The sequence below is a fragment of the Colletotrichum lupini genome, chromosome 2, assembly GCF_023278565.1.
Source record: "Colletotrichum lupini chromosome 2, complete sequence".
Taxonomy (NCBI): Eukaryota; Fungi; Ascomycota; class Sordariomycetes; order Glomerellales; family Glomerellaceae; genus Colletotrichum; species Colletotrichum lupini.
The window spans coordinates 4,183,247-4,207,777 of NC_064675.1; the positions used below are offsets into that span (position 1 = coordinate 4,183,247).

Below are 24,531 nucleotides of genomic sequence, written 5' to 3' on the forward strand. Positions count from 1 at the left end.
ACATCATGGATGTCGTGCTCGAGGTGGTTGACACCTTTGTTGGCGACCAGCTCTACGCCAAATTGCTCCCAGCCGGTTCAGCTCCTTATGACTTTCCTCACCACGCGAACGCCACGGCGCAACCGATCTCGACATGGCAGTATAAGCCCTCGACACAAATGCTCTACCTCGAGCCTTCCGAGGCCGCATATATGAGCGCCTGGCCAAGAGACAATATCTTCCGACAGTTCACATCTCTTTTCCTTGTCACATGGTACGTTGTTGCTACAGCTCCGCCACCCTCGCCGTGTTCCCGACCGAGCTCACAATACCGCGAACGATACCAGGTTCTTCGGCATCCTCAACTACTTTGTCTTCGCGACTCTATCGTACATCTTCATCTTTGACAAGAAGACGTTCAGCCACCCAAAGTTCCTCAAGAATCAGATCCGCCTCGAGATGAAACAGGCCAACATGGCCATGCCGGTCATGGCAATCTGCACCGCGCTCACCTTTGTCGCCGAAGTGCGCGGCTACTGCAAGCTCTACGATACCACAGAGGAGGGTCCCGGCCGTTGGTACGACTATGCGCAGTTCCCGCTCTTCATCCTCTTCACCGACCTGTGCATATACTGGGCTCATCGATGGCTACATCTCCCACTCGTCTACAAGCACCTTCACAAGCCTCACCACAAGTGGATCATGCCCTCGCCCTACGCCAGCCACGCCTTCCACCCCCTCGACGGCTTCGCGCAGTCGGTCCCGTACCACGTCTACCCGATGCTGTTCCCTCTCAATAAGCTGGCATACGTCGCACTGTTTGTGTTTATCAACTTTTGGACCATTCTTATACACGACGGCGAGTACATTACCGACAACCCCATCATCAACGGCTCAGCGTGCCACACCGCCCACCACTTGTACTTCAAGTAAGTTTCTGACAACGTGAGAGAGCCGAGAGCTTCGCACTTTCTAACAGACTTGGCAGCTACAACTACGGCCAGTTCACTACCCTCTGGGACCGTCTCGGTGGCACCTACCGCAAGCCCGACCTAGCCTGGTTCAACAAGAAGACCAAGATGGCCAAGGAGACGTGGGAGTCCAACATGAAGGAGATGGAAGACATCCAAAAGGAGGTTGAGGGCGACGACGACCGCCAGTACGTTGCCGCCGAGGCGAAGAAGACGAAATGAGAGCCAGTCTAAAGTGTGCTGGACACGCTCAGCGCATGAAGCCAGCCGCAAGTGAACAGCTGAAGAAATCACTTTCTAGATATTTGTAATACTTTGGCTCTTGCCATACCTTTGATTATGTATATATATATAAATCGGCTAAATAGAATGCCGGGCGCGATACGGACGGATGATGGTGATATAATGGGAGCGAAGCCATCCGACGGTCTGCAGGTATGGATGGACCCAGGGTATAATAGCTAGTAGCGCAACTGGACCCTCTAGAGGTTCCAGAATGCCAACTCCAGAATGACATGAGGTTTGAAGGACACACTGGCAAATGTCGAGGAGAAGAAGGACTCAAGTGTCACATCTACCGGACTACCGGAAGCCCGTGCAGTCTCGTAGGATGGACAGGGTGAAAAGTTGGGTCACATAGTCAGAAAAAGGATGAATACGTGAAGGTAACAAGAGTGAAAATCCGTTGAAGCTGTATCACGCAAGCTCTACATTGACAGATAATACCAAAAGAAGACGCCGATCCATACCGGCGCAAAGAAGGCTTTGTCAGCCAGACCCTTAGAAACGTCCACCACCGGGAAACCCAAGAACAAACAACATAGAAAAAGAAAGAGAAGGGTAAGAAAAGCTCGCTGCAACGCCTGTTTGCCCTAGGAAGTAGTGGAATGTCGAAGAGTTGATAAGCAAGGAAAAGCAGTCGGTGGCCTGTTTGGGCGCGTTAGAAGGATTTGTGGTTGTTGGAGGCGAAAGCTCGGGAATATTGAGTTATGCTCCGGTGCAAAGTGATCAGAAATGATCCTTTATGGTCATTCCCCTCCTCTCGAATGAGATATAATGGTGTAGTCGTCGGTAATTCGTATCGTAGTGCAAACATATGCTGCAAACGACGTTTTTCGCCTACCCGGTCTGTATCGGGTATCCCCTGGTTGCTCCTCTCTCTCTCTCTCTCTCTCTCTCGGTAGCTCGTGCATGCCTCGCCTAGCTGAACGTGACAGCCTTGGGATCCAAAGGCCTCCCATCCGGTCCGATACCGTTGGCCTTGAAGCGCTGCTCCATGTACACCCTGCGCGCGTCGTCAAACTTCATGCGGCGCTTCTTCATGATATTGAGAATCTCCTTCTTGCTGCGATCGTCGAGCCCTGCACGGCTATCGCCTGATTCAACGTTGCCCGCCAAGTCAAAGGTCGAGCTCGAGAGGCCGGCGTCGATGTCGCCGACGAAGGAGGAGGGCAGACGGGAGTAGATGTAGTCGCGGCCGGGGATCGGGAGGTCGGGAACGAGGTGGAGCCAGTGGCCGCGGGTGAAGTAGAGGGCCGTTGCGGTGATGAGGAGGAGGAACGACACGGAGTAGAGGAGGTACGACATTTTGGACGACTTTCGCTTTCGAGGGCGCGGTCGAGATGGAATGACGTTGGGCTGGTCGCCGATACGCTGGTGTGGTTGCTTCGCAATCGCCGGCTGCTTAAGTGGCTAGGCTCCGAAAAGCTAGTAGTGGTGGTGATCGTCGTGGTTTAGAATGAACAGAACGGAAGGCAAGGGAAATGAATAGTGTGGAAAAAAGAAGTCACAAAGAGAATGGTGTTTTGGCGCAAACGGTCAGAGACTGCCGTTCGAAAGGATCAAAGGATCATGTCGGCACCTGCAGGGAGACAGACGGTCGCGTTTGACTCCAGGGCAGAGTGAGGTTATGCGGAATGGAAGTGTAAGTGGTGAAGTTCGGCGACGAGCCAGGCGTACCGACCGACGTACGATGATGTGGAGGTGCAGTGGTGTGGGCTGCGTAAGTGCGCTGGACACTAACACTACCCAGGCTCCCCAGTTGGCCTCTTTCGGAAATGGGAGAGAGCCCTCAGGGACTCAGCGTCGCTGAAGGTGGACTCGGGCTGTCACTGCCCCCCGTAATCCCGTCTGATCCTGCAGCTTTTGGACTTCCATGGGGATCCACTTACTAAGGTCGGGCATGGAGCATTCGAAGGCGTACTACGTACGTAACTTGTAAGGCTTGGGCGCAGGGCAAGCGCAGGGTACCGTGGCAGGGGCCTGGGCCGCCAGGGAGACCGTTACGGATGCCGACGGGCAAGCTTCCATTTGCATCACGTGAATACTTCCGTCCCCGCCAGCTGGGTCACGGGACGTGCTGAAGCTGCCATGTATCCGTACCTTCCACGACGAACAAAGCTGGAGACCAGTAAATGATCTCAGGGCCGACTCAGTCCTTACATTGCGTTCCTGGTCTTCATTGTATGTGACTATGTCGAGGTCGGTGAAGACTATATATGAGTTGCTTCGACTACCTTATCTGTGGACATGCTCTTAATACCACTCTTCGTGGTTGAGGCCACGCAACCAGGAGGTGAAAGGCAATTTCCATGACACGCGTAACTAAGGCTTCTGCATAAGAGAGTCCCAAGAGGTACCCCAAAGCTCGGCCCCTGGAAACTTGATTACCCCGGTAGCTGGGGCTCACCGGCGCTCGCAACTTGAGTACCTTCGTCCGGCCTGAGAAAGGTGGCAGCCTCCGATGAAGGTTTGCTCTTGAAGAGCGAATGTACCTCAGCTTCGGCGCCTACATAGTAAATGTCCATACTTTTTTTGTAGACAGTGTTGCCTAAATGTCCAATGATAGAGTAGCTGTATCTATATCACACAGTATTCCATCGCTTGTCTCAACCTGAATGATGGGTTGGGGAGGGGGTGGGGAGGGGGGGGGGGGGGGGGGCGGCTCCCAAAAGCAACAGAGCTATTCTGACATACTGCATGTGAAATGATTCGAGTTCTAGAGATAGCCGGTGGGCTTCGAACATATAGGTGTAATCAGCAGTTGGACTATATATGTCACGGTCACGATGTGGAACCGATATTATGTCGAAACGGTAGCTTGCTGGGATAACATGACGATTACATACCCGCAGACGAGAGGTGTTGCCATAAGATCATTTCCCATATGGATTGACCTTTCCTCTAGATGGGAAATCAATGGTGTGAATAATATAACTTCATAGTCCCGCAGCAGAGCGATACTGTGTATTTAAGAGTGAAAAGCCCCTTAGAAGTGCCCAGGAGGCAACCCGCTTTGTCGCCGTTATCCTTCTAGATGGCTCACGAACGAGAATATCGTCGACTAATATGATGAGGTGATGTAACAATATGGAATAAGTTCTGAAAAAAGACGGCGATCCAGGTGAGAGCCACAGACCGGCGACTTTTACCTACTTGGCATTGTGCACGTATACAAAGACGAATCATTCTGTCGAGCCAGATGGTGAAGTGAGCTAGAGTGCCTAACCTGGCAGTGCCTCTCACAGACGAATTCGACTGCCTTGCAGTGGAGGATCGACAATGGATATGCAGTGCCTTAAATACCTTAGGATTGGCAAAGTTGGCCTCTTTGTCAACGTACTATACCCGTTGTAATGAAGTACTACACAAGAGACTGGATAAATGCGCCCATACAAGACGAATGGGTTCTTTTTATGAGAGGATAAGATACTATGGCCTGGCGTTGGGATGTGCCTACCGGATTTGTAGGCTGGACCCGATGGCATGACATCGAGCCGAATGATGGATTTGTATGAATCACTTGAACGGTAACCATTAGCTATACTCAGTACTAAAGCATTGATAGTCAGCGAAGATTCTCCGGAGAGATGCCTAAACTTTAGGCACTTCAACACCATGGAGTGTGTCGTTCCTAGATGTGTGGTTCACCTTTGTGCCTCGGATTAAATACCATGAATATTTCGCCCGTTGAATAGACCGATCTAGGCCGTAATTCAAACATGCTATCAATTGGGAAATCAGGACATACTAGAAATAGTATAGAAAAGAAGGCCAAGCATTACAGGCCTTATCCAAGAACCGCGCTTAATGATATATTGTCTTGCTATTATCTTGCAACTGTCAAGTTTTTGAGCTTAGCCACATATGTTGAAAGAGACGCAATACTCGACTTTCTGAATCCTAAACTGACTAAAAAAGAGCTTGAGCCTACCGCGTACTAGTACATTTGATAAGTGAGTTCGTGTAGTTGGAAATGCGTAATCGCAATTGCGGTCGACTTATATGACGAGGACGAGGTTGTACTTCGAGCCGGTTCAGGATGCAAGTGCACCGCCATCACCAGCCACATCCAGACTGGCCCGCCGGGGAGGGCTTTTGTGCCCCGGAGGGGACTCGGTGTGGCGTCGCCGATGAAATGAGTGGACCCAAGAGACGCTAGTCCGCAAAGCGACTGCTAAGCGATAGCCCACACATTCAATTCAGGCCATTGAATTCTACGAACACGCAGACCGGCATCAGAGCAATCGTGAAGGTATTCATCAACCATTCCGTGATCCCTCAAATCAGTCAAAATGGCCGCCACTCTGCCCAACGTTTCCGCCGACCTGATCTGGGAGGTCGTCCGTAAGTTTCACCGCGGCGCCCGGCTGCCAGCGATGCCGAACTCGATCTGAATGCGCAATTTTGCTCACACCTACTTGTTTTCTCGATACAGGCGCCCAGAATGCGTTCCTGGTCAACCGCAACGACGCCGGCGGTCTCCAGCTCTCCCGCGACCCCCTTAACCTGGTCAACAAGCACTCCCGCAAGGTATGTTGGGATCGAATCGTCAGAATACTGGCGGGGTTGAAGGGCATCTTTGGCTAACTTGTATCGCAGTACGCCGGTTTCGTCAACGACAAGGTACGATTACACCCCAGGCCGATCGAACTCGATATTCCTCCCTCGCTCGAACGATTCGATCCTTCGCAACATCACGTAGCACAGAGATGACTGACATGTGACGATTAGGCCATCGGCGTTGTCCCCAACGAGAAGGGTGGTGTCAAGGTGATCAGCAAGAACCAGAAGAACTTCAACAAGCCCTCCAAGGGCTACACCGAGGTCACCTACGGCGGCAACAAGTCTTCCCGCAAGTGAGTTTTGGACCACCGCTACAACCACAAACTTGTTGTCGTAATGCGGCACATGGAACGGGGCAAGCACGAGGATTTAGGAGAACAAACAGATGACTGACGGCTGTCGAACCATAGGACCTACTCCGCCGTTGCCCGCCAGGCTGCCGCCGGCGGCTACCGTGGCGACCTCCGCGAGGCCGCTGTCCAGCGCGTCTCTGCCATCCGCCGCTCCCAGCGCGCCGTCAAGGCCACCCCCGAGAAGAAGCCCCGCGGTGTCAAGGCCAAGGCCGCCGCCGCTGCCGAGGCTGAGGCATAAATGTTGAGATGCTGATTTAGCGGGACGAAAAAAGAGAAAGAAACAGGCTTGGTTTGGGCGTTACGTCGAGCAAATAGAGAATACCTTTTTGAGGGACACAGGCGAAACAAATCAAAAGCTTGAGTCAAAGGCCACAAAATAATGACTGGGACTGGTTTTTCGTTTGCTCCAAACGAGTGCTGCTGCTCCCCCCCTTCGCATTTGATGCCATGCGTGTGAGGGATTTGTGAGGATCTGGGCCAACGACTTGGGAGGGCGATGATGATGATGCATGTTGAAGTATACCTTATCTTATGCCATGACGCGCGCCTGCACAGAACGGGAAAGCTCGGAGTGGGAGTGGAGTGAGGGTGATCGAAGAGGCCGACATCGAGATAGCACAGTAGCCGGACTACGGGTCATGGTGTTGTCGATGCCGTGGTCCTCGGCCCTCACCCGGAGTTGCCCGACTAGAGTAGAGAGCGAATTCCTGCTGAACCTCGGGACCACGGGCAAGCATCGGAATGTCGAGGGTGTCATTCCGGCTTGAGCCATACCATCTTCCTACGTTGCCCCCCAAAAGTCTTGTGTAGTGGAGCGGTATATTGATTGCATTTTGTTGTTGGAGTGTTGATGAATGATGAAAGACAGGGACGCTTCTACGTCTTGCACGGAGTAAGTCTTCGCCGACATTGACCTGATCGAGATACGTGGAATGGCACCTGCGCATACATGGCGGGGTAATTTTGCCAGCCGGGGTTGCATAGGTGCTCCTAACATGGCATTTCTAACACAACGGTACGTACTCTTGATATTGTGAGTAATTCGTGCCGCAGTGTAGGTAATTCTTACATATTCCATGAGCAAGATCTTAACCTCGTAGAAGCAACGATGAGTGAATATGTATTTTTAGTGAGCTTTTCGCCCGCCCAAACACCACAGACAGGGCCCGTAGGTTATGTTTTGCCCAGCTGTCTCATCGCCGAGGATAATGATAGCTATCACAATCTGAAGCATGTCACAGGCTTCCCATAGGAATAATGGGGCCCGTCTTTGCGTTAGGTTGTTTCTACCGTTCCCACACCCGAGTTTTGGCTATACATAGGAACGAGCTACCCCTGGAGCTCGCGACATCGGGACATCGGGACGAGGACGGGGGACCGTTCATCAGCAGGAAAACATCGGAAGGCATTGGTCCAGCTGGCCGGGAGTTGACGGGGGAATCGAGCCTCGAATTACCGTGTTAGCCTCGTCCGTCTCTCACATGCATCAGACCGGAGGTGAATGGCGAACAAAACGGGTTGACGACGGATGTTGCAATTGGTTGCAGGACGTTGGTGGCAGGGGATTGGCGCAATCGATGCTAGGTATTGAGCAAGCACTGGGCAGTGGGCGGGAAACATCCAGAGCACCTAAGGTAGGTACCTGTAGAATGTATCTTTATCTTTCCTTCAGCGACTGCTTCCATGGGCTGGGCGTGTCTCAGTGGCTGCCTTTGTTTGGGTCGAATGACGAGGTATCTGCGACAGCTATTCCCTGGTGCGGCAAGCCGGAAGGTACCTTACACTCGCTCCTCTCTTTGTCCACTCTGCAGCCCGAGACAGCGGCAGCAGCAGCATCAGCAGGGCCAGCGAGCAAGCAGCAACGCAGCAACTGGTCCGGCTAATAAAGCACCGCAACCGCGCAAGTATAAGCTACAGGATCGGGCTTGCTGGGTGCAGCGGCACAGTACATGAGGTACAATGCCGTAAGGTAACTACACGCGCAGTGCTGCTGTCGAGTCGCTTTTCTGCGCATTACTGGCGCCTGCCGCCGCTACCACCTCACCTCGAGGAGCGATGGAGGAGCGTGCAATAGCTACAATGGAAACTTGAACCCCCCGTGCCTGCCCTGCCTCAGGAGCGGCCCCCCCATGGTCCCCTTCTCACCCCTCCAAGTTGCCCCTCTTTTTGACCCCTCCATCCAATGACACAGGCAAAGTCCCACGGAACGAGGGGTGGGAAACCAAAGGTCGCAATTCTCCCCGCGGTTGAACCTACGTCCCCGCCGACAGCCTCCGGACTAGGTATCAGCTGGCTCAGACTACTTCTACGTAACCTTGGCTCGGTTTACTTCTCCTCTCTTGCTCTCCCTTTTCATACTAAAGCAAACGATCTCCCGCTCTTGTGAGATTCATCTTCATACATCTTCCATCTTACCAGCAAAACCTTCAGTTTACGTGACTACTGTACGTTTGACGATGACCTCTCTCTCCCCCTCACCTTAGTACTTGACAAGCTTGGATAATTGTAGCGAGAGCTCCCCACACTTGGTCTCGTACCATGCGCCAGAGCTCGACATGCTAAGCGAGCAAAGCTCCAAGATCACCCCGCTAATCCGCGAGAACCCTTCAGGCCACCCTCCTCCTTCATCCATCTCCTTTCTCAAACCGAATAACAAGAATCACAATCAAAATGGTCAAGGCCGGTATGTTCCCACTACCTGAGACTATCGCGCAAAGCCGAGTCAATCTAATCATTTCTTAGTTGTTGCTGGCGCCTCCGGCGGTATTGGACAGGTACAGTGAATCTGGAACCCCGCGTGGTCAGCAAATAACGTTCGCATTGCTCACCACCAACCTGTCTACTCTAGCCTCTGTCCCTCCTCCTCAAGCTCTCTCCCCTCGTCGATGAGCTTGCCTTGTACGATGTCGTCAACACCCCCGGCGTCGCCACCGATCTCTCCCACATCTCTTCCAATGCGGTACGTTTCATCGCAGCCTCAATTGCCTCGTGGCACCCGTAGTACCGATAGCTTGCTAAACAGAGATGCCGCAAACAGAAAATCGCTGGCTACCTGCCCAAGGATGATGGCGCCAAGGCCGCCTTCAAGGATGCCGATATCATCGTCATTCCCGCTGGTATTCCTCGTGAGTTACACTTGCGGAGCCTCGCCCGCTGCTTCATTCTAACGGCAAATCCACTCTAGGCAAGCCTGGCATGACCCGCGACGATCTCTTCAACATCAATGCCGGTATCGTCAAGGGCCTCATCGAGGTTGCGGCCGAGGTTGCCCCCAAGGCCTTCATCCTTGTCATCTCCAATCCTGTCAACTCCACCGTCCCTATTTCCGCCGAGGTTCTGAAGGCCAAGGGCGTCTTCAACCCTCAGCGTCTGTTCGGTGTCACAACTCTCGACATTGTCAGAGCCGAGACCTTCGTTGCCGAGATCTCCGGCAAGTCCACCAGCGAGCTCAATGTTCCCGTTATTGGCGGTCACTCCGGCGAGACCATTGTTCCCCTCTTCAGCAAGGTCAAGCCTTCAGTGTCCATCGCCGACGACAAGTACGATGCTCTCGTCAACCGTGTCCAGTTCGGTGGTGACGAGGTTGTCAAGGCCAAGGACGGCGCTGGTTCTGCCACTCTCTCCATGGCCTACGCTGGCTACAGGTAAGAAATCGGACGCTCGACAACTTAAAGGTCAGGGGCTGACGTGTGATAGATTCGCCGAGAAGGTCCTCAAGGCCCTTAAGGGCGAGAAGGGTCTTGTTGAGCCTAGCTACGTCTACCTCCCCGGCGTTCCCGGCGGCGAGGAGATTGCCAAGAAGACCGGCGTCGACTTCTTCTCCGTTCCCATCGAGCTTGGCGTAAGTTGCACAGCATCCCATCCTGTCCCCTGTCCAAATCTAAACGGATCCAACACTGACATATTCGTAGCCCAACGGTGCTGAGAAGGCCATCGACATTCTTGGCGACATCACAGAGAAGGAGCAGAAGCTTCTGGAGGCTGCGGTTGCAGGATTGAAGGGCAACATTCAGAAGGGTGTCGAGTTCGCCCACAAGGCTCCCCAAAAGTGATTCCCCCCTTTGTACACTTGTTTCCAGTAACAGCCCCCGACCCCCTCTCGAGGAAGCCGCATGACAACAGCTTCCAGCAATGTAGCCAAAAAAATGGTGATAGATGAAATACAACCGAGGGAGAATTATGGCTGATCGACTCTTCTTTTTCCTAGGCTGTGAGGTGTTATTGGTCTCGCAAGTGTATGGTTGACCAGCGTATATAACACCAGCTGGGATTCTCTTGAGTCCGCGTACGTAGGGCAACGGCGTCGGTAGTTTTGGATATGGCGATAATTGCTGCTGGTTTATAATTGGAGTAAGACACCTTGGGCATCAACTCGAATGACCAGATCTTTGGTCGATACTCTGCAAAAAGTCTAAACTCTTTCAACGCTTGCATGCTGTGTCATTGACACTTCTCTATGGTTTCCCCACGCGCCATTTGTTTGGGACAGGGGCTTCTTGATACGTGAAGTTGGGTATTATGTGCTTGACGGCAGGGTCTTGATTTGGAAAATAGCTGCCGGCAGCTCGTTGGTCTCGGCTTGGACAGTTGCGTTGATACCTAACGCCGCTAGCGCTCCGCGCACAATCCCGCACGGGAACCAGAGGAACTGTAGCCAGACAAGTCAGCACCCTGTAGGTCGTCATATTGATAGATCGGCGTGGGTTTAGACGTACTGGCTGTGCCCGAACAACCGCCTGTCCGCCAGCTTCTGTACTCATTCTCGAGAACGGTTTGAACGAGTTGTCTGTCAGTACGTAAACGCCCTATTCGAACGGACTAGATCAGCCACCCAATTCCCAAGTCGCTTGTCTGGAGCGTCGCCCTTGACCAGGCCTTCCGATAGGTAGAGGGGATATCGCTGACGTACCCTGTGATTTGTCTTGAGGTTGTCAATCTGTTTTCTAAACACAAGCGACCAAAGATCCTTGCAGACAAACTTGATGACGTCGAGCGTATCGTTGAATCGTGGCCGGTCTCTCGAGAATCTGAACACCAAGTTCATAGACCGTCAGCTTCCAATCGTTGTAAAATCCCAATACTGTGTCTTCGTCCCCCCTTGCTATCGCCAAAGGCGGCACACAGAGGAAGAGGGAGGGAGGCACAAGAGGAAACGTACCTCTCAACAAGCCCCTGCCCAACACGATATCCCAGCGTCTCAAGCCGATAAAACACCGCATCTCGCTCCTCGTCCTCATCCAGCTTCCTGACTGTGCTCCCGCCCGCAGCCCCGTCCGCGCTCGACGGCGCAGCACCTCCGTCGGCCCCCCCGCCCTGACTGTGGCTCACCGTCGACAGCGCGTCAGCTGAAGCACCTCCTCCTGCAGCGGCAGCGCCCCCACCGGCACTATTCGCATCAGTCGGCGCGGCTTCGAGGTCTCTCGTCACGCGAAAGGCCATGGGCACGAGCTCGATGAGGAGGAAGTCGAGACAGGAGGAGTTAAGGAAGGAGGCCGACGGGTCCGTGGCGTTGTACGGCGGCATGACGCTTTCGAAGGACATGGCTTCTTGCTGGCTGGGAAGCTAATTGTGGTATGGGCGTGGAAGAATAGTCGCTATGGTTCCTGGCTTCGTCGAGGAGGGTTTCGCGCGGTTATTGGCTCTCTCGAGTATGGTTCGTTTGTCTGTGTGGGGCTCGATTGCGATGAAAGCTTGGTGTTGATCCAAGGCAATGGAGACTAGGCAGCGAAGTTCGTAAGAGTCAGTTCGGCGTGGAATCAGAGATGACGTTGATGCAATGGCGCTTGAAGGAAATCGCAGGGGTAGTTTTGGACACTGTTTCGTCGAGGCCAATGTGCGGTTCAAGGTAGGTAGCAGGTAGCTGGAGGCGGATGAACGATTGAAGCCGCTACCAAGGTAGGTAGGTACCTGAAAGAGCGAGGTCGGGTACGTACCTGATTTGACATGGAACGCCGTGGAGCTGGCCTCTAAGCTCTTCAGGGTCCACCCACCAGAGCTCCAATTCCGATTCGACAGGGATTACAGTAGATAACTTGCACGTTATGTTGGCACACGATCACGGACGGGTAATGATGGACGTAGACGAAGAGGAGAGTCCTCAGAGTGATTTCATCTCATTATACGGATGTGATATCCGTAGCGTAGTATTTGGTATTTGTATCCCTCGCTTTCCTAAGGTACCAAGCTGGCAAAGTTTCTGAGGCATCTACCTCACATCTAAGTAGAGCTTTGCTCAGACGCCTGCTATCGCCCTGATTCATGCCTATGGCATAAGGCTGTTGGGGCTGTTGGAATATGTTTTGCCTCCTAAACGCCTGGACAGCTATCCATCCGTCCCTTTCCACGCCCAAAGAAAAAACACATACATGAGCCACAAATCCGCCTTCATTAGGTAGGGAAGTATGTACGTGCTGATTGAGGCGGCTAACCTCATGCTCCATATCTCGCAGCTCGTTGATAGAGATTGCCAGGGTGGCCTCCTCAAAACATGCTGCTACTGTAACCATTGCTGTTGTAGTTACTCGATCCCGGCCCCTGTAGTTGCTGCCGCTTCGGAGGCGGTGCGGCTGGCTCATCATCGTCGGATAGGGTCAGGTCTATTGTCACCCTATCCGAATGCAGTCTCTTGGCGCTTGTTGTGGCCACGCCCCGCGGCATCGTCGAGCTTTCTCGAGACATCACCGTTGTCGTCGGAGTTGCCGTGCTGGCGACTGACCGGTTGGGAGTTTCAAAGTTTCGACTGCGAACTGGGTTGACCTCCACGATACCCCAGTCGTCGTCGTCGTCATCATCATCGTCTTCGTCAACAAGGCCGCTTCCACCATTGGTCGGCCTGTTCTCGGCCTGTCCTGTGTTCACTCGCCATTGTCCGTCTGGTTCAATGGTGACTTGATCTAGGGACTTTGATGTGTTCGCTAGGATGTCTCTTACGTACCTTCGACGGATGTTAGCTAGAAATCGTGGGGGCGATTCATGGGACTTACTCGTCAACGGCCAGCTGTGCGTATGGCGCCGGTTTATTGCAAATCGGGCAAAGCCACTGAGGACCCTGCTCTTGCAATTGGAGGTACGACGTTGCGTCGAAACATTGGATGTGCGAACAGTTGACAGAGCGGCACGGGACATCAAGACGCATGTAGGATAGAGGACACTTGAGAGACAGGACTTGAGATGTCGTGACGATATCTGTATCCGCCGCTTTCTTGCTGACTGGAGGGTTTTAGTCTCTTGTTGATAATATTGGAGTAAATCGGCAAAACGTACTCTCCTCAATCACCTTGTTTTTGGGGATCTTCTGCCCCTTCTTGATGTTGTCGGCCAGGTCCTGCGCCGAGGTGATACGGCAGATGTTCAGGACAAGATAGAATTTCTGCAAACAAATTAAGTGTCAGCGGTAAAAGACGGAGCAAGGTATTGAGATTCGTAAATCTAAGGCAACCCACCTTTTGAGTCAACGCATAGGTGAACTCAACGAGATTTCTGTTGTCATTTTTCAGACGCAAATAACTCGTAATGTCGACTGGCCTTGTCGAGCCTGGCTTGTTCTTCAAGCCTCTGAGATTCGCCTTGACCTCGTTACCGTTGACCTTGATCTCCGACTGATGGGGAAACGCGATATCCTGGACGCCATTGCTATCTCCGGCGCAGAAGACCATGATGCGTAGTGACTTGTCATCGAGAACTCTGTTCAGATTGAGATTATCGCTGACTTTGACTGGAATCGAGACCATGTTCCTATGCTGGCTCATAGCTGATTGGGATTTTAGCAACGACCAAGATGAAACATGAAATGGCGACCTACCCTCGCACGAGCGCACATCGCCGACCCGGAACTGGATCTCGTAGAAGGGACTGTTCTTGAAAGAGAGCCCTGCATCAAAGTTAGGCGTTTGTTCAAAGGACTTTTGAGGGAATGACGTACCGCTTGATCCATACCCGGGCAGAGCAGGGCCATTCGCACCGCTGGGGCGGGCATTGCGCCCCCAGTATTGGTCTTGCCGCATCATTGACACTGGCGGAGTCGCTGTGGCGGGACGTCCACTCTTTTGAGAGGCGGGCGAAGCGGAGGAGCCGGTCCTTGTGGTCTCGATGCTTCGTTGGATTTGCTGGAAGCGAGTCGCGTCGCTGTTCTTGAAGGCTTCTTCGATAGCTGACGGGCAAAAGATGTTAGCCTTAGGTCGTTCTGAGAAGCAAACTTCGCTGCCTGGAGCAATGCTCAGACACGACAGCGCCCGTGAAACAGCTGGAGCCAGAGAAGGGGCGCAAAAGGAGGTATCTCAGGCGGCCGAAAGGGCTCAAGAAGGAAAAGTACTCACCACTGACGATGCGACTTTGCAGAGCCGCCTTAACGCCGCTGCTAGTGAGCCCGTTGAGCTGACAAATTTGGGATAATTGGCGGTTCAGAAGCTGGTTGCTGTTCACCAGCTTGACCAGAGCCTGGAGCTCATGCCTCTGTATGGAGGTCATGGTTCTCGGGCGAGGTGAAAGGGCTGTGGTGGTGTCTTCGGTGACGGCCTCATGAAGGTTCGCAGGTGCGACGTCGGATCGACTTCGGTCGTTGGTACCTAGAGGCGCCGTCGACAGGCCGTGGGGGTAGGTGGCGGATACTTGTCTGCGTCAAAGTCGTCGGCCGAGGAATGGGTGGAAAGCAAAGAAGAGAAGGAGAACGACGGGCCTCAAGTGAAAATAACAGTCATGGGCGCGACCACACGAGGCAGGAGCGACGAGGCTCGTGGTGCGCGCCGACAGGCAAGAGCCAAAAGTGCGTGGGGAAGTTGCAGTCGGGTCGGTCGAGGAAGGCAAGGGCAGGGTAGGTAGCTCCCGTCCCGCACTGCTCGGTGGGTTGTTGGTGGTGGTGGCGGCTCTGCTGCTGCGCTGCCCTTCCCGTCTTTTTTTTTTCCTTCTTCACTCTCGGCTTTGCGATAATGGAGACAGGCAGAGGGATATACCAATGTTCCCAAATGCGACAACGATAGCAGGTAACGACCCTGATGTGTGCGAAATTGTTTGTGCGCTTACCCACCGATACGAACTCTATTGCATCGAGCAGTAATATGAATATGATATCGACGCCCAAGGTAAGAGCAACGGCATTAGTCCAGCGTACGGATGAAGTGAGGTCAAACTAGGCCAGGGGCCATTTCTTGAGTCAGCAAAGGTTTGATGTCATCCGCGACTATCGGCCTTTGGGGGCTCTGTGAAGACGGGTGTTACTGAACGGGTAGGAGCCCACCACAGCTGAATACCTTGCGACTACAGCAGCAATCAAGCCGTATTCTGGATGTGGGCCTGAATTAAAGCAAGTGAAGCGTGAAGGTGAGTTATCCAAGGGAAGTGCTGAGGTGAGATTCACAATTAGTGAGACTCGATGATGGTGTGGACACTGGCCGGGAAGTGTGTAGGCAGGAAATGGCGGCTCTGTGTGGTCTTTCTTAGGGGAGAGTAGGAAGTTGAACGTCCCCGTCGGGCAGGTGAAAGCCTGAACCGATGACTCTCTAGTGGGCGGTCCGCCGTTGTTTCAGCATCTGTGTCCCCTAAGAAGCAGACAACGCATTTGAGAAACCAAAATTCCTGGGTCATTGCCCGTCCCGTTCTGGAAACCACCGCCAGCCAGAGGCGCCTTCCAGGTGTTTGGAAGAATGTGGGGGTGTCAATAGCCGGCAGCCCCTGCGACGGCCGATTGACTGAGGTGAAGGTGGTCTAGCCCATGTGAGTGAGACGCCAGGATGGTTTTGCTGCCGTCCAAAGCGCTGCGGCCTGTATACCCTTCCTGACTGGACGACTGGATTGGCAGGCGGGGCACGGCTGCAACCACCTGTGTAAAATTTCCTATCATCACTCAGTGAAGACCGTTTGCTTTCACATGGTCACTCTCACCGACTTGAATACTCGACATTTCTCAGTAATCCGAGACATATCAAGGTTGTTCCTCACTCAGCCTGCTGTTAACTTCTTGCCTGTATAAACACAGCGAGACGTCTCCTCAAATCCTTCATAAACACTACACCGCCCGGTACATATCCGCAGCAATGGCCAAAAGCGCGAGAGCCAGCGTTATCAAGAAGAACAACCAGAGACTCAAGGCAAATGTCTTTGGTCCCGTTGAGCAGGCCAGAGCCGAGCGTCTCTCGGCGAAGCTGCTAGAATTGGCAAAGGCCCCCAAGCCTGAGAGGGAGGCAGACACCAAAATGGATGTTGAGGATGACGACGATGGTGAGTTCCCAGCCATTTTCCAAGGCAGTTCCATGAGGCAAAAAGTTTCGAAACTGACATTCCAAAAGCGGAAATCAACGGTGACGATGAGAAGAAGGAGGCCAAGGCGGATGACACCTGTAAGCTGAGCTCACTCGATAATTCCCGTCACAAAGACTGACTCTCGTCACAGCCATGGACGTTGACTCGGCGAAACCCAAGCGTCGCTCTGGAAGAATTCAGAAGCAAAGGAAGAAGACTTCCAAGGTCGTCTTCCCCAAGTACAGCGATCGTCGCGGAGGCTCCAAGGGCGGAGTCTCCAAGAGAAAGTAAAGGCTTGTTGTCCTTTCACTGGTTATTCCCCTCGCCTTTTGCAGCATCATGGGCGAAGAGTCGCGCTCGATCAAGAAAAATAGTAGCGCGCTCACTCGGCGAGTCTCATGATGAGGAACTCATTCCTGGACATATCCAATTCCTTTTCCGGCGTTCTTGTGAATAGTGGGATACTAAAATTTTCATCGGTTATTTTGGGGGGTCATTTCACACTTTTCACCCCATTGAGAGAGTACATTGGAGACGCGGTCAAACAGTTGATAGACCGGTAGACATGGCGCTGGGCATGGCCAAATAGCTGCCAGACGAATAATGAAAAATCACTATCAACCTCCAATTACTCCACGTTCAATACTATTTCAACGTACTTCATTCATTGATACTCAGTCCTGTGCCGGGTGAAGCGGAACAATATTACCTACTGGTCGTATCGGCCGGGGTTCTCTCTGCTCGGACTCCCCTACCATGTTCTCGACCAATCATCGTTCGGGCGCGACTCCCTCCAGTTCGGTGCATGTCATCCCTGTGCAAGAGCTGTTACAGTGTCCTCTCAGCTCCCGAGGTCCTGTTATGTCCATCATGCCTAGCGATGTACCAGGGTAATTATCTACCTGATTACTCCGTACCTCGATACCTTACCATCCCTACGGATACCTTGCGCATACTCTTTAGCTATTTGCTCCGCCTGCCGGACACTCGCTTTGCCCATTTGGGGTCTAAGCGACTGGATCCCGAGAACCTTGACGGAACTGCCACCGTTGCCTGCAGATTGGCAACTTCACCCGTCTTCCATCTCACCATGGTTTGCGCGCCTTTCATCCCTTGTCGCATCATGATCGAATAAGGCAGCTGCTTTCTGAACGCGATGACTCTATTCTCAAGCCATCAAACAACTCGACGACTTCAATAATATACTGAAAGTAAACGAGGCTTTCGTATTGCCATTCTGCGGCCAAAGGTCATCTTGATGGATACGCGACGAACATGTCTTTTCGGTACGGCCCGGGCTTCCTGGCAGCTCTTCTCACAATCGCCAACATCCTGATTCCACTGGCGGTTTTCACGTTTGCTACCGGTTTCTTTCCGTATAAGCCGGTTCTACCAGGTTTGGCTCAATATGAGACCCTTGAATTTGGCCCGCCGCCACAGGCACCCTTCGACCGCCTCATTTTTATGGTCGTTGATGCGTTGCGAAGGTAAATGCGGCTCACAGTGCCCCCAGGCTTTTGACAATACTAACATCATCACAGCGACTTCGTATACTTGAATGGCACCGGCTTCACATACACTCAAGAGTACGCGGACGAGCACTCTACCGTCTCACTCTCACCGTGTTAACCATGTTATAGGCTCATCCGCGATGGTGCCGCCCTACCTTTCACGGCGTATGCGCGGTCACCAACCGTCACCATGCCCAGAATCAAAGCCATCACCACTGGCTCAATCCCGTCTTTCCTGGACGTCATCTTGAACCTGGACGAAGCAGATTCGTCCTCGACTCTCGCTGCTCAAGATACCTGGCTTGCCCAGATGAAAGCCAAGGAGACGGGGAAAATGCTCATGTACGGCGATGACACATGGCTGAAGCTCTTCCCGGGCACTTTTGACCGTGCCGATGGCACCGCGAGCTTCTTCGTAGCAGTGCGTCGTCTTCATGATCATCCCTTGCTGTCCCTTAACTGACTGGTCCAAGGACTTCACCGAAGTGGACAACAATGTCACCAGGCACATAGACAGCGAGCTGAAGAATGACGATTGGAGCACGTTAGTTCTCCACTACCTTGGGCTCGATCACATCGGGCATAAATCAGGACCGCGAAGGTAAGATTAGCTTTGGATCGCCTTCCGAATCTCCCTTGCTGACTACAGTTAGCTCACACATGGTACCCAAGCAACATGAGATGGACGGTATTGTGAAGCGTATATACAACGCCATGGAATCACGAAAACATATGGCTTCCACATTGATGGTTCTCTGCGGAGATCACGGCATGAACGATGCCGGCAATCATGGAGCTTCTTCTCCCGGAGAAACCTCTCCGGCGCTCGTTTTTATCTCTCCTAAACTAAAGGCTTTGCAACGGAACCTCCAAGCTCCTGTTCCGTTTCGAGAGGACTTCTCCTACTACACCAAGATTGAGCAGTCAGACCTGGCACCCACCCTCGGTGCTCTGCTGGGCTTTCCGGTGCCGCAAAATAACCTTGGCGCCTTCATATCCGACTTCCTGCCTTTCTGGCCCGACAGTGAGTTTATGCAGGCTCCAGCTTCGGTTACGTAGTGGCTCACACTTGACAGGAAATGATCAGATCCAACTGCTCGTCCGCAATGCCCGGCAGATACTGAACATTGTGACAGTAACTTTTGGCTCCGAGATGTTTGACTTGGGGTCTACCTTTGATCAAAAAACGTGCTCAAATCCCCGGGATGATGCCCAGGAGCTAGCTTGTGAATGGCACCGCGTCAATGATGCACTCAAAACCATGGATGGCGAGGCCGAGTTAGATCCAACCTGGCGTGAAGCCATGTCAAAGGTACGTCAACACCCTGACCTCAGTGCATCAAACCACGAATCTGTGCTGACATCCAATAGTGGCTCAGCAGAGCGCAGGATCTGATGAGCAGCATGGCCAGCAACTACGACATGGGAAGGTTACATATCGGCGAAGCAGTTGTCGGCTTCGTTGCCAGTTCCCTGATATTCGGCGCTCGACTTAGTTTGATACCGCTACTGGCCATCTCAGTTACGTACGGCATCATGATGTTCGCGAGCAGTTACGTAGAAGAAGAACACCATTTCTGGTATTGGGCCACATCGGCCTGGCTGGGCTCCATGGGCATCAAAAAGATGCAGTCGTAAGTGCCAAGCATACTGTTAGCACTCACAATCACAAAGACTGACATGGGCTACAGCACCCGGTCGCCATCAGGAACACTAGCATCTCTTCTCATCGCCCTGATAGCAACTAGACTGATCCGGGGATGGAACCAAACAGGCCAGAAGCACGCCGGCGAGCCCGATATTGCTAAAACCTTCATCGTTACACGCCCTCCCATCCTTTGGGCCCTTGTCAGCGTAACCTATCTTTTCCTTTTTGTACAACTACTTAGAAAACTCCGCGGCCTTCCCCGCGCCGGCGTGACAGCTGCGTCGGCTCTTCTAGTCCTCTCCGCCTTCACGTTCAAGCTCGCCTTTACCAACGAAGACGCACCGGAGCTCGTGACCGGGCCCCTAGCAACCCTCAACACCCTAACCCAGGGCATCTCCCTCGTCACCAGAGCCCGCCTCGTCTTCGCCGGCATCGGCGCCGCAGCCCTCTACTCATCCTACCTAGCCCTCTCCAACCCAAAGACCGAATCACGGCACACATCCCCCCTCCTTCACCACCTCATCACCCTCCTCCTCGCAACCCAATCCCGCGTCACGAACATCCCCCTCCTCCTCCTCTTCACCCTCCAACTACCTCTTCTCGCCTCTCTCGACCTCTCCCTGCCCCTCCTATCTACGACCTCCCTCCTCCTCCAGTACGCCTCCTTCTTCGCCTTTGGCGGCACAAACGCAATCTCCTCCGTCGATCTCTCGAGCGCCTACAACGGCGTGGGGGGCTTCGACGTCGTCGCCGTCGGCATCCTGACCTTTGTGAGCAACTGGGTCGGCCCCATCTACTGGGCGTCCGCGACGAACCTGCTCCTCCTGCAGTACCGCGGCCGCAGAGCCGGCAGCGACGAAGGCAGGTACGTGTTTTTGCGACACATAGGGCACACGACCTTGTTTACGGCGTGCAGCGTCGCGTTCGTCATGGTGGCGTGCGAGGCGCTGCGGACGCACCTGTTTGTCTGGACCGTATTTTCGCCGAAGTACCTGTACTGCATGGCCTGGACCATCGGCCAGCATCTTCTCGTCAACGTCGTATTTGCTGGTTTATTGTACCGTTTGGGATCGGCTTGATATACGAAGCATTCACCACTATTCGCCAACTACCTGCCGTAGGTAGTGGCAGGCTTGTAATACTAAGCAGAACGCGTTGAAAAGGATGAAAACAGCAAATACATTGTCAATCCTGCAAGGAGTTCATCATTACTAGTACATAGATCATAAATTCTTGTAGAGAAAACCGTTCCGCAATGCTCCCGGGATCCGGGGATAGGTATCCGTCAAGCCAAAAACATACCACCCGAATTGAAAGAACCCATCCCATTTGCCATGATACTCACTCACGCGCCCTCCTCATCCGAGAGCAGCTCGCTCACAATCGAGTCACCGTCATCCTGCCGCGTGTTCTGAATCACGGTATCATCGCTATTCTCGTCTTCCTCCTTAATATCAGGCTCCATCGTAATGGTCTTGTCCTCGTCGGCGTCGTGCAGCCTCGAGGACGCGACAGAACCGGCGACAGACGGCGCGACCGAGTCCGCACGCGACATGGCGACGGAGACGCTCCTGCTCATGCGGCGCGGCTCGCCGTCCTGCTGCTCGCCGAGATTGGCGACGATCTTGCCTAGGCTGACGTGGATCTTGTTGAGGGCGTTGCGGCCTGTGGTGTCGGTGACGAGTTTGTCGTTGACGGCAATGGTGATCTCGTCGTAAACCTCCCTGATCTTTTCTTCTGTGCTTGTAGGCGAGATGTAAAGCTTTCCGAGGAGGGGTGCGACCACCTTTTTCTCTTCCTCTGAGATTGTGGGTTAGCGCTGATGTTCTGAACATGAGTGGATCACAATGAAATAACCTACTGCTCAAGTTTCCGCCTAAGCGGTCCAGAATGTCTAGAGCGAATTCCAGATGAATATCACCATTAACAGTCTTCTTCTCCAAGTCGAGCCCAGTAGCAGGGTTGAAGCACTTGCGAGGATCAGTCCAGTCCACCAGGCAAGCACCAATCGTCGTCAGACTCTCCATCTCCTCATTGACATCGGCGTCATCGTCCTCCAAATTCTCACGGACGTTCAACAAGGCATGCAGGGCGTCCAGAGCGACGGTGCGCATGAGATCCTGGTTCTCCGCCCGCGAGTAGCAGAACACGGGCAGGAAATAGTTGAGAGCCTGCCTGACGCTCTGGTTGGATGCAGTGACAGGATCGAAGTATTGGACAACCAGCGTCTTGAGCATTTCCGCTGAAGCTTCCTGATCCGTGACAACACGGCCCAGAAGCAGCTTGGATACCGCCAAGGTAGCGGCAGCCTGGACCTCGGGGGATCTGATGCCCGACTTGAGCGCCTTGATGTAGATCTTGAGCAACGCTGGCGTTGAGCTCAAAAGCTGAGCGCCATGGACGTTGAGGATATCAGTGAGAATTTGCAACGCGGTGATTTGTAGGGCAGTGTGGCCCTTGGTAAAGAAGTGCATGAACAGCGTCAGGTTCTCCTCGGCCAGTGACCTGTCGAGCAGGGAACAGAGACCTAAGCAGACGAGACCCCTCTCACGGACGGGTGCTTCGTGACTTCGCACAGCTGGGACGACGAGATTGTTAAGCATCGACACCAGGTGGTCGTTCTGCTGCAGGTCGCCAGCGACGTTTGATAACATGCACTGCACAATATGCAGACACTTCATGTTGATCATAATTTCCTTGACCGCCTTTGCCCTGGCCTCTTCTTCACTGAGCTCGGGACTCTTGTTCCGGCTCCCACTCCTCGTGGGGGTGGTGTCACCACTGACCTCGGATCTCGCCGAGTGAAAGCTGTCGTCGGTACGGTCATCAGGCGCTGGGTCGTCAACGATAGTATCATGAACGTCGGCAACAGCCTCCAATACCACTGAGCAGAACTCTTTCTCACCGGCGTTGTCCGGAGCACAAATGTCTCGGAGAACGTTGATCGTGAGTTTTGTTACATCGTCAGGGAGCTCGGGGACTGAGAGGGATTGGCGGAGGAGCGCAAACATCTTGCGACGGCCAACCTCATCGGAGTAGTCAAGAGTGATGGCAATGTGGAGCATCTGCTCAACAATGAACTCTTGCTCTACCGTGTCCTCTTCTTCATCTTCTTCGCTATCTGCCTGAGAGACCCTCTTGATAGCCTCAATCAGAACGCCGAGGTATCTTTCCAGATAGAATGCGAGCGTAGTCACTTCAGGCAGCTTCTCCTCGACCAGTGACTCGTACTTGCCATTGCCCTCGGTTCTGCAGAAGTCGTTGAAACTTCGAGCGGTAAAGACTGACTCTGCAGAGAGCGTCTCCCAAAAGTTCTTATCAAAGGTGACAGCTTCTCTGTAATCGGGTCTACCCTCCCAGAATCCCTTCATCGCTTCGAGGGCAACGCCATTTTCCACTCCAGAGTTCACGACGTCGATACGCTCTAGGAGCTCGTGAAGACCGTCGAAGTTTGGCGGTGCAGGTTCAGCGGGTGGCGCGCCCTCCTCAGGCGGCGGAACACCAGCGCAGTCCTCGATCCAGCGTTCACGGAACAGCCTGCCCGCCGATTTGCGGACATTCTCGTCTCTGTCGCGGAGACCCCATCTGAGGAGTTTCTCTCTCATTGAGAGAGAGAGATGTCGGAAGTCGCCGAGGGCGGGAAGCAGTCGCGAGTAGACCGCTCTGCGAGTCAAAGCATCCTGGTCTCTAGCGCGTTCGAGCAAGTATGGTAGGGTGGATGGGAGAATAGGGAGATTGACGAGAAGTGACCTTCTCACATCTGCGCTAGGATCGTTCTGTATGACCTCTAGCAGCTTCTCGAGAAGGCCGCTGGCCTCGTCGTCCTCGCTATCATCCTCATTCGCGGCGGCATCAACCTGATTGCCGGCCAAACGTCCCAGACCCAGAACCGCCTGTGCACGAACCATTGCCTCCTTGTCACGGATACGCTTAAGAAGACCATGGCGAAGTTTTTGGAAGAGATCGTCGTCGATGGCGTCGAGGGAGTTGATGATATGAGAGATCAACTGGGTGGATCGGTATCGCACAAACTTGTCCTTGGCCGTCATCAGGGGCAAAATTGTGCTCATGAGATAGCTTGTGAGTCTTGTGCTGGGGGTCTCGGGCATGATGCTAGCATCCTCGTCGACCTCTCCAAGAATCTCGTTGTCTTTGTCGTTGGCGTGTCTAAGGAAGAATCCGACAAACCGAATGGTCTTCTCTCCAACACTCTCTGCCTTCTTGATAGGCATGACTCTTAGGACACATCGGACGAACTCGGAGTTGAAGGCTTCCTCATCGAAGTCGCTTGCTGCGGTCTTCTTCAGACTGGTCGGTTCGTATGCGCAAGCTTCCTGGATCTTGCGCAATGTGACAACCAACTTGCGGTGCGATGCTGTATTTCTTTGCGCATCGCGGAACACGGCGCATACTTGGCCGCGGAGCTCACTGTCCGGTCTTTCGGTCGGGATATCTGCGGCGACTGATGAGGAGCGGGATGCTGTTGATGCTCGGGAGCCAAGGGTCGCTGCTGAGGATTTGTGCGACACTGCCGCTGAGGTCCTCGTGGACCTTGTCGATACTCGTGCCGGCATAATGAGGTTTGTCGTCGTGTATTGTCGTTATATGGCGGCGGATTGGTCGAGACCGCGTGAAACTTCGGAAAAGTTGTCGTTGTTAATGAAGCCAAAAAATGATGTGTTTGTTGATTAGTCTCAAGGATGGATGACAGGCGCCCCGTTCGCGAATTAGCTGTCAACGCACACAATTACAGTGGGTGACTTACCCCCCGGCGCGTTTTTGTTTTTATCCAGTCTGCAACGGGCGAGTCAATAGACTTCCGGAACAGGTATAGCGCGGGGTCGGTGGACCTCATCCCCGCTTCCCGACTTCGAGTGCCCGCACGTGGTGATAAGCTTAGAAAAAAATCCTTATCGAAGAATTTGGCAGCAGCGAATTGCCAGCCATTTCCTGCGCAGAGAACGAAGCCTCTCCACAACCTACGGTAGTTG

At 53.3% G+C, this 24,531-nt stretch overlaps 10 protein-coding genes across 10 annotated transcripts; 6 read left to right on the forward strand and 4 right to left on the reverse strand.

Moving 5' to 3' along the window:
- Positions 1 to 5: 5 nt before the first annotated feature.
- On the forward strand, positions 6 to 1,172 carry CLUP02_03571 (fatty acid hydroxylase superfamily protein; the record flags this gene model as incomplete). The annotated part of the gene is made up of 3 exons (XM_049282591.1): positions 6 to 253; positions 327 to 908; positions 968 to 1,172. 3 exons carry the CDS (start codon positions 6 to 8, stop codon positions 1,170 to 1,172), a joined length of 1,035 nt encoding a protein of 344 aa, XP_049139734.1.
- Positions 1,173 to 1,319: 147 nt separating this feature from the next.
- On the forward strand, positions 1,320 to 1,559 carry CLUP02_03572 (uncharacterized protein; the record flags this gene model as incomplete). Its single annotated transcript, XM_049282592.1, has 2 exons — positions 1,320 to 1,385; positions 1,479 to 1,559. The coding sequence occupies 2 exons, from the start codon at positions 1,320 to 1,322 to the stop codon at positions 1,557 to 1,559; spliced, it is 147 nt and encodes a 48-aa protein (XP_049139735.1).
- Positions 1,560 to 2,150: 591 nt separating this feature from the next.
- CLUP02_03573 (uncharacterized protein) lies at positions 2,151 to 3,757 on the reverse strand (the record flags this gene model as incomplete). The annotated part of the gene is made up of 4 exons (XM_049282593.1): positions 2,151 to 2,642; positions 2,922 to 2,998; positions 3,161 to 3,442; positions 3,640 to 3,757. 4 exons carry the CDS (start codon positions 3,755 to 3,757, stop codon positions 2,151 to 2,153), a joined length of 969 nt encoding a protein of 322 aa, XP_049139736.1.
- A 1,767-nt stretch (positions 3,758 to 5,524) lies between these two features.
- On the forward strand, positions 5,525 to 6,386 carry CLUP02_03574 (ribosomal L28e family protein; the record flags this gene model as incomplete). Its single annotated transcript, XM_049282594.1, has 5 exons — positions 5,525 to 5,576; positions 5,668 to 5,762; positions 5,832 to 5,930; positions 5,964 to 6,088; positions 6,206 to 6,386. The coding sequence occupies 5 exons, from the start codon at positions 5,525 to 5,527 to the stop codon at positions 6,384 to 6,386; spliced, it is 552 nt and encodes a 183-aa protein (XP_049139737.1).
- A 2,432-nt stretch (positions 6,387 to 8,818) lies between these two features.
- On the forward strand, positions 8,819 to 10,200 carry CLUP02_03575 (malate dehydrogenase; the record flags this gene model as incomplete). Its single annotated transcript, XM_049282595.1, has 7 exons — positions 8,819 to 8,831; positions 8,891 to 8,922; positions 8,997 to 9,107; positions 9,186 to 9,273; positions 9,333 to 9,792; positions 9,845 to 9,989; positions 10,060 to 10,200. The coding sequence occupies 7 exons, from the start codon at positions 8,819 to 8,821 to the stop codon at positions 10,198 to 10,200; spliced, it is 990 nt and encodes a 329-aa protein (XP_049139738.1).
- A 464-nt stretch (positions 10,201 to 10,664) lies between these two features.
- Positions 10,665 to 11,689, reverse strand: CLUP02_03576 (transporter particle component; the record flags this gene model as incomplete). The annotated part of the gene is made up of 4 exons (XM_049282596.1): positions 10,665 to 10,796; positions 10,864 to 10,953; positions 11,058 to 11,175; positions 11,307 to 11,689. The coding sequence occupies 4 exons, from the start codon at positions 11,687 to 11,689 to the stop codon at positions 10,665 to 10,667; spliced, it is 723 nt and encodes a 240-aa protein (XP_049139739.1).
- Positions 11,690 to 12,755: 1,066 nt separating this feature from the next.
- Positions 12,756 to 15,288, reverse strand: CLUP02_03577 (MIZ/SP-RING zinc finger; the record flags this gene model as incomplete). The annotated part of the gene is made up of 8 exons (XM_049282597.1): positions 12,756 to 12,858; positions 13,132 to 13,357; positions 13,412 to 13,517; positions 13,591 to 13,898; positions 13,950 to 14,297; positions 14,464 to 14,754; positions 14,873 to 14,978; positions 15,274 to 15,288. 8 exons carry the CDS (start codon positions 15,286 to 15,288, stop codon positions 12,756 to 12,758), a joined length of 1,503 nt encoding a protein of 500 aa, XP_049139740.1.
- An 888-nt stretch (positions 15,289 to 16,176) lies between these two features.
- CLUP02_03578 (uncharacterized protein) lies at positions 16,177 to 16,672 on the forward strand (the record flags this gene model as incomplete). The annotated part of the gene is made up of 3 exons (XM_049282598.1): positions 16,177 to 16,360; positions 16,429 to 16,479; positions 16,533 to 16,672. 3 exons carry the CDS (start codon positions 16,177 to 16,179, stop codon positions 16,670 to 16,672), a joined length of 375 nt encoding a protein of 124 aa, XP_049139741.1.
- A 984-nt stretch (positions 16,673 to 17,656) lies between these two features.
- CLUP02_03579 (GPI ethanolamine phosphate transferase) lies at positions 17,657 to 20,619 on the forward strand (the record flags this gene model as incomplete). The annotated part of the gene is made up of 8 exons (XM_049282599.1): positions 17,657 to 17,868; positions 17,923 to 17,967; positions 18,022 to 18,313; positions 18,366 to 18,493; positions 18,546 to 18,916; positions 18,969 to 19,204; positions 19,264 to 19,526; positions 19,584 to 20,619. The coding sequence occupies 8 exons, from the start codon at positions 17,657 to 17,659 to the stop codon at positions 20,617 to 20,619; spliced, it is 2,583 nt and encodes an 860-aa protein (XP_049139742.1).
- A 266-nt stretch (positions 20,620 to 20,885) lies between these two features.
- Positions 20,886 to 24,114, reverse strand: CLUP02_03580 (uncharacterized protein; the record flags this gene model as incomplete). Its single annotated transcript, XM_049282600.1, has 2 exons — positions 20,886 to 21,340; positions 21,402 to 24,114. 2 exons carry the CDS (start codon positions 24,112 to 24,114, stop codon positions 20,886 to 20,888), a joined length of 3,168 nt encoding a protein of 1,055 aa, XP_049139743.1.
- Positions 24,115 to 24,531: the final 417 nt, after the last annotated feature.